Raw genomic sequence first — 15957 nt, 5'->3', positions numbered from 1 at the left:
GAAGGCGAGTTTAACGAGCTCGGAAGTGCGTCTTTTTACGTCGTCCCCGCAGGCAATGTCATCCAGTATGAGGAGTGTCTGCGTATCTTTAGGGAATTGTTTGTGCCAGAACTTAAGATGGCTGGATAACTCGTTAGGGTCTAAGATATCCACAAAGAAGTCGTCATCTTTCACTCCTATGCCTTCCCAGGTGCGGTTATTCACGTAGGTGGGGCATAATAGCACAATATAGTCGAAACGGTATCTAAAGGGTCCTAATAGCTGCTCTACCACGAACTGGGTCTTTCCGCAGCCGGTGGGTCCTACTATCAGAGCGTTACAAGGAATATGGTTCGGATCCATTATATATACGATGGACCCAGTGGAAGCAGTAAGAAGGATTGCCGCCGACGCAAAAGATAAAAGAGACACCATAGAAATGCAAAGGGAGGAGATCGATCGGCTGCGGGAGCGCGTGCAGGAATTGTATGATGAAATGTGCAGCCTGAAGCGCGCGGAAAGGTTTGGCGCGCTTTTGACGATGGCAACGTGGGCTAAAGAAAGCGTGCAGGACTTCATGCGATATCCCCTGTAGAGCTGTTTAAAAGACACTTCATAATGTTGAGTATAAGGTTGTTAAGGATGTCTGCATGTGCTGTTTAAAAAGACACTTCAGAATGTTAAAGATATACACATGAGTCATTTAAAAGATGCCTTAGAATGTTAAAGATAAGGTTGTTAAAGATATACACATGAGTCATTTAAAAGACACTTCAGAATGTTAAAGATAAGGTTGTTAAAGATATACACATGAGTCATTTAAAAGACACTTCAGAATGTTAAAGATAAGGTTGTTAAGGATGTCTGCATGTGCTGTTTAAAAAGACACTTCAGAATGTTAAAGATAAGGTTGTTAAGGATGTCTGCATGTGCTGTTTAAAAAGACACTTCAGAATGTTAAAGATAAGGTTGTTAAATTGTTAAAGATATACACATGAGTCATTTAAAAGACACTTCAGAACGTTAAAGATAAGGTTGTTAAAGATATACACATGAGTCATTTAAAAGACACCTAAGAATGTTGAGTATAAGGTTGTCAAATTGTTAAAGATATACACATGAGTCATTTAAAAGACACCTAAGAATGTTGAGTATAAGGTTGTTAAATTGTTAAAGATATATGCATGCTGCTTTAAAAGACACTTCAGAATGTTAAAGATAAGGTTGTTAAATTGTTAAAGATATACACATGAGTCATTTAAAAGACACTTCAGAATGTTAAAGATAAGGTTGTTAAATTGTTAAAGACTATTATTTCTTTTTTTAAGAAGATACCTAAGAATAAGGATATTTCTTTTCTTAAAAAAAAAAAAGATAATAGTCTTTAACAATATGATAACCATACGCTTAACATTCTTAGGTGTCTTTTAAGCAGCACGTGCAGACATACTTAACAATATGATAACCATACGCTTAACATTGAGGTGTCTTTCAAACGACTCATGCACACATCCTTAACAATTTAACAACCTTATCTTTAACATTCTGAAGTGTCTTTTAAAGCAGCATGCATATATCTTTAACAATTTAACAACCTTATACTCAACATTCTTAGGTGTCTTTTAAACGCAGCTGTATGCTCCTGCAGACCTGTTTTAAAAGACACTGCAGAATGTTAACAATAAAGTTAAAAATACGTTATATTGTGGTTAAGATACACTTAAGTATAAATGAACTGTTCAATGTGTAAAAAGGTGTTCAGCACCAAGCAAAGACTACAATACCACGTTCGTCGTGGCGTTTGCACAAAGAAACCAATTAGTAAAGTTTGTAAGGATTGTGGTAAAGAATTCAGCACCGTTCAAAAGATGCGACAACATCAAGACAAACGCATTTGTGGGCTTTGTAAGGGCTGTAATAAGGAATTCCCTAACACCTCCGAGCACCTGAAAAGGGGCGTCTGTGAACAAAGCAGACAGTGTAGTTTCTGTAATAAGATACTAAGCAGTCGTCAACGTTTACAGACGCATCGGAAAACACACGAAGTCAACTATCGATTTCTCTTTGGGAGCTACGACTTGGAAGGCGTGGATTGCTACCAATGTGCGGATATGATGAGCCGCTGCCCGCATAAAGAGGATTACTTAAGGAATCGCATAGATTACCATAAGAAGATAGTCCGTACTTACCCCTCTTTTGAACGCGCCGAAGGCGTTCCGTGGACTAAAAGGGAGTATTGGAGGCAGGAGTGCGATCGTTGTGGTTGCATCAGAGAAGAGGAACATATCTTCAACTGCCTCGACAAATAAACGTCCTTAACAATATAACAACCTTATACTCAACATTCTGAGACCCTTTTAGAATGGGGTTTGCGCAAAGAGTCTCAAACCCCATTCTTATTCTCATTTATTATTATTAAGGATAATGAATAATAATAAATAAAAATAAGAACCCCTTTAAAGGTATATGCTAGCCTACTTTGTGGCATTTCTGGGCCCTTTCAATATATGGACTGTATTACGTGCGAACTACCAGCCGATTGCATTACGCCCCCAAAACCGCGTAAAAAATACACCTGCCTTCATTGCGGCAAGGTATTTCTTGAAGGATCCTTTGTGGGGCATTGGTGCTCCGCGGAGCAGCGGACTTTAGCAGACATTACGAATGCAGAGGACTCTCGGGCTCATACTTGACTACGTCAAATACCCACCTGCCATCCTTTTTACCATGGCTCATAACATGGGTAACGTCCTGCCCTTCGATGGCGTACCTTATCCTATCGGGCGCCCAAAGGGTGTATGTTCTTTTTTTATTCTTTAAGACCAAACGCAGGCGGTCCAAGTCTTCAAAGACCACATAATTCTTTATCTCGTAAATCTCCCCCACCACCAAATCCCTCCAGTGCGTTTGTATGAACTTTAACTCGTTAAATTTATCCTTGTCCATATATTCTATGAAATATCTTTAAGTGTGTTGCCAAAGTCTCCGAGGTTTTAAAGCCCTTACAACACCACCTGCAGGGAATTCGTAGGTGTTCAGCATACGCAGTGATCTCCCTGCAAATGACATCGTAGTCGCTGCTTACGAGCACCTTATAGCCGTTTTCTTCATACCTCTGTAAGAGTAGTTGCTGATCCTCAGATAACCTGCCATTGCCTTTCGGGGTCTTTAGCTCTATGCAGAATCCACAGTAATGTGTGTGCGCGTTCAAGATCATTAAGTCGGGTTGACCGCGTTGATATCCTTTCTGCCAGCACTTTATACGTTTGCCGTCCGAATCCTGCAGTTCGCCTAGACCAGGGGCTATGAGCATTTGGGGGTAAAACTTGCGGATGTAGTCCACCACCTTTTTATGCAGGTCAAACTCATCTTCTATTTTGAATACTAACTTGTTTGGACCGTCGAAGCGCTTGTCTATTGCATATTTACCCGTTTTTCTTAGCGTAGGAAGAACGTCACCTAACACCCATTTCCTGAACTCCTTAGCTACGGACTTTTCAGATCCGAATATTAACTCATAAAGACCCATTTCAGTGATGTAAACGGAATGTGGTTGCGCATTAAGGGTGTCAGTCAGATTGACACCCTTTATAGACCTCAAAGTTACCTTGTTTTCCTCTGAGACGTGATCAGACGCCGCTTTTCTGGAATTTACGTAACCCAAGGCATCAGCCACGGACTTCGCTTTAAAGTACAGTTTGTCGCCTTGCACTATGCATTGCAGTTTCGTACCGTTGTTTTCAAATATTTGCAGCATTGTATATCTAAGAAATATTTTAACCCTAATATGCAACACTTTTAAGTTGGTTCATTTCCACGCTCAGTTGCGCGTCAGACACGACGAAGACGTAGCAGTTTATCTTATCGCCGTCGCCGGCACTGGTGTTCTTGGTGCGCTTGATCTCCAATGTTATGCCATCCTGGGTGTTTACTAGACGTAAACCCTGGCCATGTAGGTCTTCGTCGTTAATGGTGCGCATATCAATCCACAGCGCGTACTTATCCTTAAAGAATTCCTCAGGACTAATTTGGTCGCCAAACTTACGCATTGCCTCCCTGTACACGTCTGCGGGCTTTATTCCCTGGGAGTAGACCTTGTTTGGAACGCCGTTGATGTTCACGTTGACGTTGGTAATGTTGGGGTTATGAAAGGCTTCAGAGTCGCGCTTACCGGCTTCGTAGGGTTTGGCAAACACCAGCATTAACCCCGTGAGACTTCTTCGGGGGAGGTTAATGCTTTGGTTGATAACCTCATCCGTCTTATCCAAGAAACTGAACGTCTTATACATCACTACGTGGTCGTAAAGGAATGCCTTTCCGGAGCTGTATTCCATGCCGGCGCTACGGGCCAGCTCTTCGCTGTACACGGTTTCGTACTGTAATTCTAGATTAGTGATAGAATAAGGATCAACAGTCCCGCTAATTGCGCTGTCCATGCCTCCAATGACGTTCGTAGTGTCCGCCAAGGTTACTTCAAACTGTAACTCGGATAACTGTCTGGGGTAATACACGCCATGGTTCGTAATTACTTCAAAGTCCAAAGGGATAACGTATTTGGTACCGTACGCAGTTACTACCCTTGTTGCGTCTGCTACTGCGGTTGCTCCGCTGGAGTCAGTAGGCGCCGGGTTGGTGTCGCTGCGAAGCTTACGAAGGATAACGCTTCCGATTCCCTGCTCTATCTTTTGTGCACGGTCAAAGGCCGTCAACCATAAATCTTTGTACGTGGTGTACAGATCGTACCTATTTAAGTCTAAGAGGGATTCCCCGGCAAACTTGATTCTCATCTTAGAGACGAGGTTCCTACCCACATTATTGACGGTATAGCGCTTGTCCTTGGTGCTTGGTTGTATTGCTAGGTCAAACCTTAACGCCAGGGTGCCAGGAACCAATACTAGGTTATCCGTTAGGCGGGGAACGCCCACATACAGCGTTTCTCCAGGCTTTGCGCTGGATGGCGTGAATGTGACCCGATGAAAGGTGCGTTCTGCTTTCAGTCCGCCAACCTGCTTAGGTAATACGTTGGGATTTAACTTTGAGCTTATCATATATAATGGAAGTAGAAGGAACGGATTTTGATCCCCTTACCGAAGAAGGTCAAGTTGATATTAATGACGAAGAATATGAAACCCTGCTTCCTGATGACAATGTAGACCCCCGAGGCCTTTTTGATAAATTGCTGAGCAAGTATGGCAGCAGGGCCCGCGATGCTATGCGTTCCTTAAGAGATAAATTCAAGTCTAAGAACCCCCACACGCCCATTCCAGAATACTTACAAATGGAATCCCTTGGCGTGCGGTCGGACTTAATAGCGGACCTCATCAAGGACCTAAGGGAGCGATACCCAAGCCTAAACCTGGCTCTTTTGGACTTCCAAATAGGAGACAAAGGGCAGGTTCAAGCTAGAGAATCGGGTAGGGAAAAATGGTATAACCTGTATCAAAGGAAGAATTCCCACCTGCTTAACAACCAGCTTCCAAAAGGAGTCACAAATGCGCTGGGAACGCCCAACTTGACGATGCTAAGCACTTTGACTCAAGAGGAAACAAAAGTTGCTCAAAGGGCCTTTATTAGAGGTATTTCGAACCCTGGCTACAAAGATGCCCTCAGATCCGCAATCAGACTGCAAGAGGAGCGCCAGGAAAAACTCAACCAATTAGAGACCGTCAAAGAGGAAAAAAGCAAACAACTTGAAGAACTTCCAAAAGATAGCGACGCGACTGGAGGCTTAATGAGATACTTAGAGAAAATAAGGGCTGAAAGGGAAGCACTTAAGAATGAAATACAGGAAAATAACATAACCATCGATGACCTTACGCGACAACTTGATGACGTAACCAAGGAAGAAGGCGGTCTTACTAGTCGCTTCGAAGCCGTCCAAGAGGAAAACCAAGCATTGCAGGAACGTATAAGAGAATTGGAAGACGAATTCATTAAACAAAATAAACTAACTACTAAGAGCCATGCCGACGAAATCGTAGACTTTAGGAATAGACTTTCTAAGGCGTTGGACGAAAAAAGCGACGCAAGGAATCAGCTAAGGGCTGCTTTGAATGAAGCGGCGGGAAAAGACACGGAACTACAGCGCTTAGGACAAGAATTAATGGAGTCTGTTGACAGAGAAAGGCAATTGATGGTGGACAAGGCAGTGGCGGAGGAACAAATACGGCAACTTCGACAGGCCGTCGAAGACTTGGAGTACGAAATAGATCGACAGCGAGTAATAATCGAAGATCAAACTCGCCCTGAAGAAGAAAGGGAGGCAGCCCAAAAGGAAGTAGAAACCCTTCAGGAAAGACTGGCGGAATTACAAACGCAAATAGAAGGTAAGGAAAAGGAGCTGGGGCTTACCACCAAGGAAAAGATAAAAAGAGCCCTTTTGAAGTATGGTATTCCGCTGGCGTTTGCGGTTGCTATTTCGAGCGTAGTAGGAGTTATCCTTAGCACACTTAAGGCTACGGGCGCGGGCGTAAAGAAATTAGGCAATGGGCTGACGGACTTGGGAAAAAAGATGGCAGCCGGTCTTCCTGGGCTGCTGGGTTCGGTTGTTTCCTTGGCGCTTAGGGCCGGCGGAGAACTGTTAAAGTTTGTGGGGAATAACATTTGGATATTAGTCGTAGCTATTGGAGTGGTACTCCTGAAGAAGATGAAGGGTTAATCTTGTCCTTGTGTATTACTGGGGGCTTATCGTCGTCAGCCGCACGAGGCATCCTCGACTGGGGATAAGTAAAGATAGTATTCGCGCCGCCTTGGTAATGCGGAACTAGCGGCAGCACGCTCATGGTGCTAATGGGCTTATGATTCCAAATAGCATCCGTCGAAGGGTTAACGGTCGGGGCGGCATTTATTCGTATGCGGCCGGCATCGCTGGGGCGAACTTGAAGCTTCGCATATTGGCAATTAGCTATCATATGGAAAGTTACGGGTGTTATGTCTTCCGCTTGCGGAGGAACGGGCTCCGACGAAAAATGAGTTGGATGCCTGGTATTACTTTTTACCCTGTATGGCGGTAATGGGTGGTTATTCTCATCAACGATCCTAAAACCGGCATTGCATGAGTACCCCGCCGAAATACAAATAGTGCACATGATTAATCCTAGGCCTCCAACCTCCACCCACAATCCGGCGTCTTGCCACTTGTCGCCCACGTACTCCTTTTCCTCCAGGTAATGGAGAAACCAATTTTCCTTCGCGTGCGGGTTCATATATTTCAGGGAATAAATTTGCTTCTAAAGGCTAAGCACCGTAAGAGTGCTAATGGTAGCGTGATTATAAGGTCGATCTCTTTGGTCATGTATGCTATTTATCGTTACTACGCCCGTGTCGTCTACTCTCATTTGCAGCTTTACCTTCCCGTGGCAATCAGCAACCATGTGGAAAGTCCAAACCGATAGATTTTCGGCGCTGCCGGGGTTGGGCTCTACGGAGAAATGCGTAGGCTCCCTGTTGTTTGTCTTATTTCTCATAGGCTGCAGTACGCCGTTGTCATCCAGGAACCTAAAGCCCACGTTGGCGTGACTATACGCGCCAATGCAAATACTACAAAGGATTAACTTCTTTCCCGAGTAGTTCAAATTCACGGACATTCCGGTGACATCAACCCAAGAGCTCTGGGTGTATTTTTTCTCGCCTGTGTAAGTCGTATAGACACAATCTACTCCAGCTACGTAGGGGTTGTTCATCGCCATATATAATAGCTCAGACCAATGCTTGCAGCTGCTAAGCCGGCTTTTAGTAAGTTATGGTCATATTCCTCGGTAACCTTCTTTACTGGTTTCTTTGGTGGCTTTTCTACATGCGCCTTCTTTGATGGTTTTTCTACGTGCTCCTTCTTTGGCTTCTCCACGAAATGGGGAATGTTCCTAAGAGTGTCAGAGTTCACGTCATTCACCCCAAACTTCATATCCTTAGTAGCTCGTTGAAGTTTGTTGTTGTAACCCACGACGGAATCGGCGTTGATGACCAAATTACTTGGCATTAACCAACAACCAGGACTCAAGGCATAATCCAGTCTAACCTTTGATTGCTGCACCGCAAGTTGATATCTTTGAACTGACTTAGAAATCTCATTCTCGATAACAGCGCTTTCGAAGAGAACGAGGAATACTTGTTGGGTTTCCTGTGACGCACCGGAGGCACTCACGATAGGGCTGCGGGTGCTAACTTGGGCGCCAAGGACGCAATAGACGAAGGCTTCAATACTTCGGTTAATCCTTGCTTGGTTCTTCAGGCCAATGCCTTTCGCGGCAAAGAAAGGCGCCCACGGGGTTCTCTCTTTGCTTTCTATGAAATAAATTAGGTTGCCTTTTGATGCTCTACCTCCAAGGTCGGAGAATTCCCATTGACTTGGGTAGCCCATGCCCGGAGTTTCTATGCTGGCTCCGACATACGAAGCATAAGTGTACGTTTCTCCTAAACCATGTGCGGCACCTTCTTTATTACGGAAGTCAGGATTGGTGAGCTTGAATTCATTCTTTAATCTCTCCCATGCAACTTTGTCGTATTTATTATCCATCGCGTTAAAGATTTTATCGCCAGGAAGCGGCGCTCCTAATTCAAATAATATCCTACGAATTGTAAAAGCGACGTGAAATCGCAGGAAAGGAATATGGAACATATCCGCGGCTATACCACATCCTTTCGTGGCAGCCCAAACAGCAAAGTTCAACTGCTGCGGCCAATACCGCATGTTGGGGCCTGATAACCATTCACGGGCTTCTTTTCCTGAGGTATGTTTCATGGCGGTTTCTTTGAAGATGTCTCTGATCTTTATTTCGAAAGCCGCAGGGCCCACGGGTATTCCGAGGGTAGTGACCATCTTTGCAAAGTTATTTGCGCCGCCTTTGTTGTTGTAAAACGGGTAATCCTCCGTTGTTGCCAGTAGATTCTTTGGAAAATTAGGCTTTGGTGGTGGTGGCGGTGCGGGCTTTTTCGGCTTGGGAGGAGGGGTGTTGTGGTGTGGTGGCGTCTTGGGCATACTATGGTATGCAAACGGATACGTCCTCCTCCTAAATACGTCATTCCCAAAAGCGTCGTACATTAGTATATAATGGATGTTATACCTTCAGCACCTCAGTTGTACCCAGATGTTCCCACCATAGGTCCTACAGAATTAAACGCCGAGAACTTTCGTCTGAATAAAGCGAACTTAATACTGGCTTACTTGGAAGGGCAAGCGAAACACTACGAAGAGGTCAGGAAAAAGTACGCCAGAGCCCGAAGCATACTACATAAAATCGCGATAACTTCCGGCTCCATGTCCGTGGCGTTAACAGGCACTGGCGTTGCTACTTCGCTTACCGGGCCTGGAATAGTCGTTGGCGTTCCTTTAGCCAGCGTTGGAGCCGTCTGCGGCATCGTTTCCGCTGTTACGACAGGCATTATAAAGCAACTGTCCGGTAAGATATCCAAGCACGACACTCATATAGCCCTAGCAAGAGCAAAGGCTAACACCATCGCCGACTTGGTGTCTCAGGCTCTGCGGGACCGCCGCATAGACGACACGGAGTTTTCTTTGATCCTCGCGGAGGAAAAGAAATACGGGGAGCTAAAGTCGGGTAATAAAAAAACCATCGTGAAAGATCTTTCCGAGGAATCTCGCAAAAAGATCTACCAGGAGGCAAAAGAGGAGCTCCAAAGAAAACTCGCTCAGTAGACATCTGCTTTGAAAAGAACGTAGGGGGATTTAGACTGCACATTTCATCTTCTCGGAATCCATTCTAATAGGGGGTGGTTGGGGTCTATTTTGTAAAATATTTCGTAAATTACGTCGGGGTAATAAGGAATATCCTTATCCAGCCGACAGAATAACCACTCGGCCCTTTGCATATCTGGGACATGAGGAATACGCCTACCGGTAATTTCAGACAAAAGATAGGGAATAGCTTTGTAATATTTCCCTAGCTTTAATTTTTTCAATGTCTTTCGTAGACTTTGTGGGGTTGGCTCTTCTAAGTGGTCTATGATTTTCTGCCTTACTTCATCGTCTAAATATATCGGATGTAAACCTTGGATATGACTCATCCAGTCCCTGAAGTATTTTAATCTCTTATATGGCGTTTTCTTACGACCTCCATTGGCGTAATACTGCTCTCTGGTAGCATTTGGTACGGCATTACGAATATTCTTACCACACTCGTAACACTGTGCTGACGTGTCGTCTTCTATTTGCATTTTTTTACCACAACACCAAAAGGGTTCTGGCTTAGGTACGATAACTTTAGGTCTTAGACAAATCACACAGAAGTCATTGGTGAACTTCTTACATTCATGCATCGTATATCCGACAAATATTTTAACCTCCGTTTGCAGTACCCAACAGAGCAGCAGTAAGGGACTTTTCGCGCTGCCACCCGATCGCGCAAGACCCCCTGTAGGGCCTCGTCACTGCTCCAAAAACCCCACCCCCCCCCTGGTGTTTTTCGATTTGTGATTTTTGGCAATGCCGGCGATTCGCGAGTCCCCCTTACTGCTGCTAATAGATCTCTTGACTTTGGGCGTAATGTTTTCCCCTTTCCAACCATGTGCCAATCCCTAGAGTATTATTTCTTTCTTTAACGGTTGTGCACGAGAAGACACATGAATAAGGAAACAACTTAAACAAATCTTATTCTCAAGAGAATAGCACGTGATCTGAAATGGGAAAACATTACGTGTATTGTAGCTTTGTTGCCAGACAAACACCCACTCTCCCCTTACCCGACCATGAAAAAATGACCCGCGCCTGTAGTTTATTAGTTATTACTTTTGGTTCAACTAACTCAAATTTCCACCTCTATTTACACAGGCTTACAAGGTCTCCAAAGGACACGTATGGCGACTCATAACGCTGCTATGTCTATTCACTGGGGTTGTGTCCGCATTTTTAGTGAGTCACGATTTGTTCTTCCTATTAGAGTGGTTTTCGTATGACTGTGAAACGTACGCTCCTGAGATACGATACGTGAGGGCCGTAAGTTAGAGTGAGGGCCGTAAGTTAGATAACTCACTGAGTTAATACGTCACCCTCTTTAAATAAACCTTATGTTTTTAAATGCCAGTCATGTTTTTCGCATCGGACTGATGGCTTATATATTCCCTTCGTCAAATATCTCTGAAGGTCTTATTAACCTAGCGCTCTTTTCTTTTTTTTGCTAAGGATAATGTAACAACGATTCTTCTGCTCACACCTGTAACAATAAGGTATCTCAATTGAAGAAGATTGTGAAGTTGTTGTTGATGATAGTGGTGATGGTGATGGTGATGGTGATGGTGATGGTGATGGTGATGGTGATGGTGATGATGATGGTGATAGTGATAATGATGATGATGGTGGTGATGATGATGGTGGTGGTTTTGCATGGTTGTGGAGTTGATGATGATGATGATTTAAAACAATAATTAGTTCTTATATCGATTATTTTTTTCAGACTGTGTCAGGTTTTAAACCTAGAACCAACATACGTCCTGATAGCAGAGGTCATATTCTCCAATATAGGAGGAACAGCAACTGGTATGGAACCACGTCATGATAAACATTAGCTGTATATAGATGTTTAGGTTCAAAGATTGACGAGAAACTGCACTGAAACAAAAAATATTAATCAAACCTTGGAACAATGTCGGGCTGATAGAGGGAGGAAGATTCTTGGGGAATCCAGAGAAATCAAGGGAGAGACCTAAGCTTAACTCACAAAATATGTGAGTCCAGGAATCGAACTTGAAACCCCAGAGATGAGAATGGAGTACACACCAATATTGATTGCGCAAAAGAAGAATGGTAGATACACAGGGGAGAAAAAAAATACGCAAAGGAAAATAGATAAAGTCAGTTGTAGATCTGAATTTTACATAGAAAATCACATTACCGTGCGGACACACTAACCGGGACCACTTGAATAAAACTGACCAATCAGATAACAGTAAACTAGACAGTGATTGAACTGATGACGGTGTTAGCCAATCAGATTATCACGTTCTCACGCTCTTATTATATCGATGCGCTATCTGATTGGCTGATTAAAAATATTGAACTAAATGTCGCAATATGATTGGTTAATGATACTAGTTTATCATTAAAGTGGTCCTGGTTGGGTATCCGCACATTAACCCTTCGCGCACTGCGATTGGTTCAGTAGTTGTAATTATCATTTCCATACCGCGATGGCAGGCATTAAGAATTATTTATTTATTTGTTTCTTATACATATATTTTTTGTACAGCAATTGGAGATCCACCCAACGTTATTCTTGTTTCCCACCATCGAATCATGGAAGCGGTAAGTCTTGAGTTTAGCTTGCTGCTCTAATAATGTGACCATGGCACAGGCTCAATCTACTAGTGTCTTGAACACACTTGAGTGTTTTAAATTACGCCGCAAACAGAGTATACTTGCGCACGGCTTCAGCTTTTTTTTGAAGTGCCTTATTGTTCTGGACCGAGTAGAATTAAGGGTTGAACCATAAGAACACTAATAAAATAATGGATTAATTTCCATTATAGAACATCGGTTTCTCTACCTTTACTGAGCATCTAATAATTGGCATTGTCTTTTGCATGATAACCGGCTACATATTTATAAGGTAAGATATTACTCCAGGTTTTCTGGCCCAATAGAAGTTTGCACCATTACGTGCACGAGCCCATAATGCAGCTTGGGCTGCCTGTGGTTAAATGGTAGAACAATGAAATCCCTTTGCTCTTGGGATTTGAATTCTTTCTCATGTAAAGCGATCGTATTGTTCTTGCCATCTAACATGGCTGCCATCACGTGATGATGCAAAACCTCTATAGGACACTTGCATTATTGCACTACGACTACCGGAATCCTTTGCACGCTTTCTTTAGTTCGGTTTTCAGCACCAGTTGTCTTACTTTTCTCATGATGGAATACGAACTTGAATACGAAAGAAAACTCGCGAAGCATTTAAGTTATGGTAATAAAATGAGATAACGCTATTATTGACACAAACGGCCTATTTTCCCCATAAGGTAGATCAGCAACATATATACTGATCTAAATTTTATTCCCTGATCTCTTTACATGCAGACTTCTTTACATACCAATTCAAATTGAGAATCTGGATTCACCAGAAGTAGCAGGTATGTTAAAGTTTGCGTGCAGCTCGACTTTAACTCTGGTTAAACACAGGAAGCCCATGCAATCCTCTTGTATACAGTAAATGAATGGATTTTAAAATATCGTAAATTCGTTCGTAATAACGTTGGAATAACCTTTGTGTTTTTTTTTTTTTTTTTTTTTTTTTTTTGATAATACTCGCGCATTTAGTGTATATTCAAGACATTTGCTTGGGCTGCCTGCACGCTACAGGCTAAAAAATCACTATATATTTTGTGTTGGTTACTTAAATGTAAAATTATAAATATTTCTTTCCATTCAGTCTTTCCATAATTTTTCAGTTTCACATTTTTATTCAATGAACGAAAACGTTACTTCCCTCAGAGGGAGGGAGGGACGGACGTACGGACGGATATCTGGATTTACGTTTCATGCAAAGATGTCTTGTTTATTTTATTTTAACCACTATAGAGCTCAAAAGAGAAGCAGAGATTTGGCGTCGTACAGCAGATCGAGTACCAATTTCATCTACCGAGGAAAAGACAGTCAAACTTCTCCTGTTACAAAAGACCCTATATCTGGAGAACACCATACGAAATATGGAACGCCACCAGTACGTTATAAGTGGCTATCTTTTTTTCAACACGGGATCAGTTACATCACGAAATTCCTGAAATTCAAATATTGCCTACCCCGGCTTAGGGTGGTAAGGGTTGGGTAGTGTTGAGAGCGCTCGCCTCTAACCAAAATGCGACCTTGGTTCGATTCCCGGTCTCGGTGTCGTATGTGAGTAGAGTAGCTTGTTGGTCACTCTCTTGTTCCGGCTTCGAAGGTTTTTTCTCCGGGTTTTCCGGTCCTCCCCTTAAAAATCAACTCATAAATTCCAATTGGAATTTTAGTGGATGAATAGCTGCACTTTAGGAATGCCACTGCTAAATTTAATTTATTTATGAATTTAGTTTAAGCCCGTTTTTATAGGCTAGACGCTTCTGTAGTGGAACTTTGCTGCCTTTAATTGATTTATGGGATATCGAGCTTTCAGACTCAACGTTCAACATAGAGCAGGTTTCGTATGGCTGAAAAAGTCGGTGCCGTATTGGTGCCCTGCTACGACCGTGATGTTTTATAGAATTTTGCTTTGCTTCTCGTTCAATGTGATTGGTCTGGCAGTGACGTGACATAGTGTCCACGCCGTGTTTCGGGCATTTAATTGGATTAAGAGTAGAAAATATAAATACAAAATAAAATTGAGAGTCCAGTCCAGAGCTGGACCCACTTTTATCGGTGCGCGCGCTGCGGAGACGAAAAGAGTATCGGAAATAGACTGGTAAAAGTTTTCTCAGTTTTCTTTGCGGGTGAAATGAAATTAGAAGTGTGGTATTATCTCTATATTTAACGAAAACAATTAGGACCATACTTCCAGACATCGAGTGCTGAACCGTCGTATGGCAGCGCGAAGCATTTACGGCTATGCTGGAGATTTCGGCCCCAACACCGCTATCCGGGATTTACAGACTGATCAGGAAGCTCGGCCGAAGCCTAAGGGAGGGGTTAGTCGGCCCCTAGACCGTAGATGATTAACCCCTTGCTATGACCAGCAGACCAACTAATCGCTTCGAGGCTACAGTGTTTAATTTGGGACACCCTGAAGCCTCGATTAAATGTTTTGTGCTTTACCATTGAACTGATGCATGGAAAATTGCCATCCCAAATTGGGATTCAATTTAAATAATGAGCATATCCTAATTCTTTATTATAATTATTTTTTTAGGACAAGAGAACAAGTTTTCAAAGACAATTTACACGAATTAGAAAACAAGGTTGGTGCCGGATACTCATGGTCGCCATGTTGGATGACTGACACAACCGGTTGGCTAACTTTGGTCTTTGTTTTTTTTTATTCGATCATCCAACATGGCGGCTGTGGTGGTCATTTTATTCTCTTGGGAAGAGATGCACGCCTTCCCTATTCAATATTGATCAAAAATTTGTGTTTCATTTGCAGTACAAAATCACAGACTATCCACTTCTTATTAAAAGTGGTTTGATAATTTCAGTTGTTGTTGCGTTCTTCTTCCTTCAATCTTTCATAAAAGATCTCGATTTTGCAATCGGTAAGTATTCATAGTCAGTATTTTTTGTAAAAAGAAAAACAACAAGGGAAATAGGAATAGAAATAAAGGTGAGAATAAAAGCGAAAACTAAGTAAACATTTGCAATATCGTATTTGCGTTTTCAGGTTGGATTGCTGTCATTGGCGCCATTTCCCTGATTGTTCTCGCAGACATTCAAAACATCGAAGAGGTGATGGAAAATGTCGAATGGACCACCTTGGTTTTCTTTGCCGGACTTTTTGTTCTTATGCAGGTATTGCTGACCTTATTCTCACCATATTGTTGCTTGGCTTGAATGAATAAATGAAGGAAGGAAGGAAGGAAGGAAGGAAGAAAGGAAGGAAGGAAGAGAGGAAGGAAGGAAGGAGGGAGGGAGGGAGGGAGGAAGGAAGGAATGAATGAATGAATGAATGAATGAAATGTTTTAGCATATTAATACGAAGTAAATTAGGGATCTTCCTATACTTGATGGTGTGGAACTATTAGTGGAACTTTATTAACTTTAGTCTGTCAAGACAAATTTTTAGGCAATTCGGTGTCCACGGTGTCGCGCATGTTAACTGTAAAATTCTTGGTCTTGTATAATTCTCTGCAGGCTTTTGTGAATGATAAAAGGCCGACGCTTGCTTGCATGAGATTGGTTCTTAGGTGACCCTTATTGCCTAAGGCTAAAAACATTCAAATATACGGCTGAGCACTGCATGCGATTAGCGCATTATTCTCCAAGAAACATAATGCTAGATGTTTTATCTTTTGTCAAATTATAATGATGAAAACAAATGTCGTGTTAGTAACTAATCCACGAAA

At 42.6% G+C, this 15957-nt stretch overlaps 1 protein-coding gene across 1 annotated transcript in view; it reads left to right on the top strand.

Moving 5' to 3' along the window:
- Positions 1–15957, top strand: part of LOC116291853 (P protein) — a 32162-nt gene that overhangs the window by 12586 nt on the left and 3619 nt on the right. The window contains exons 12-21 of the mRNA XM_089038722.1: positions 10766–10846; positions 11117–11160; positions 11388–11470; positions 12180–12235; positions 12460–12539; positions 13007–13059; positions 13508–13649; positions 14808–14856; positions 15042–15150; positions 15276–15403. Coding sequence (XP_088894848.1) covers positions 10766–10846; positions 11117–11160; positions 11388–11470; positions 12180–12235; positions 12460–12539; positions 13007–13059; positions 13508–13649; positions 14808–14856; positions 15042–15150; positions 15276–15403 — 825 coding nt within the window. The remainder of the gene's footprint in view (positions 1–10765; positions 10847–11116; positions 11161–11387; positions 11471–12179; positions 12236–12459; positions 12540–13006; positions 13060–13507; positions 13650–14807; positions 14857–15041; positions 15151–15275; positions 15404–15957) is intronic.

This window comes from Actinia tenebrosa, unplaced genomic scaffold (genome assembly GCF_029948245.1).
Source record: "Actinia tenebrosa isolate PJP-AT-01 unplaced genomic scaffold, QUT_ActTen_1.0 PGA_scaffold6__47_contigs__length_16458017, whole genome shotgun sequence".
NCBI classification, from domain to species: domain Eukaryota; kingdom Metazoa; phylum Cnidaria; class Anthozoa; order Actiniaria; family Actiniidae; genus Actinia; species Actinia tenebrosa.
Note: the sequence above shows the minus strand (reverse complement) of the source record. Positions and strands in the feature narration are given on the sequence as shown.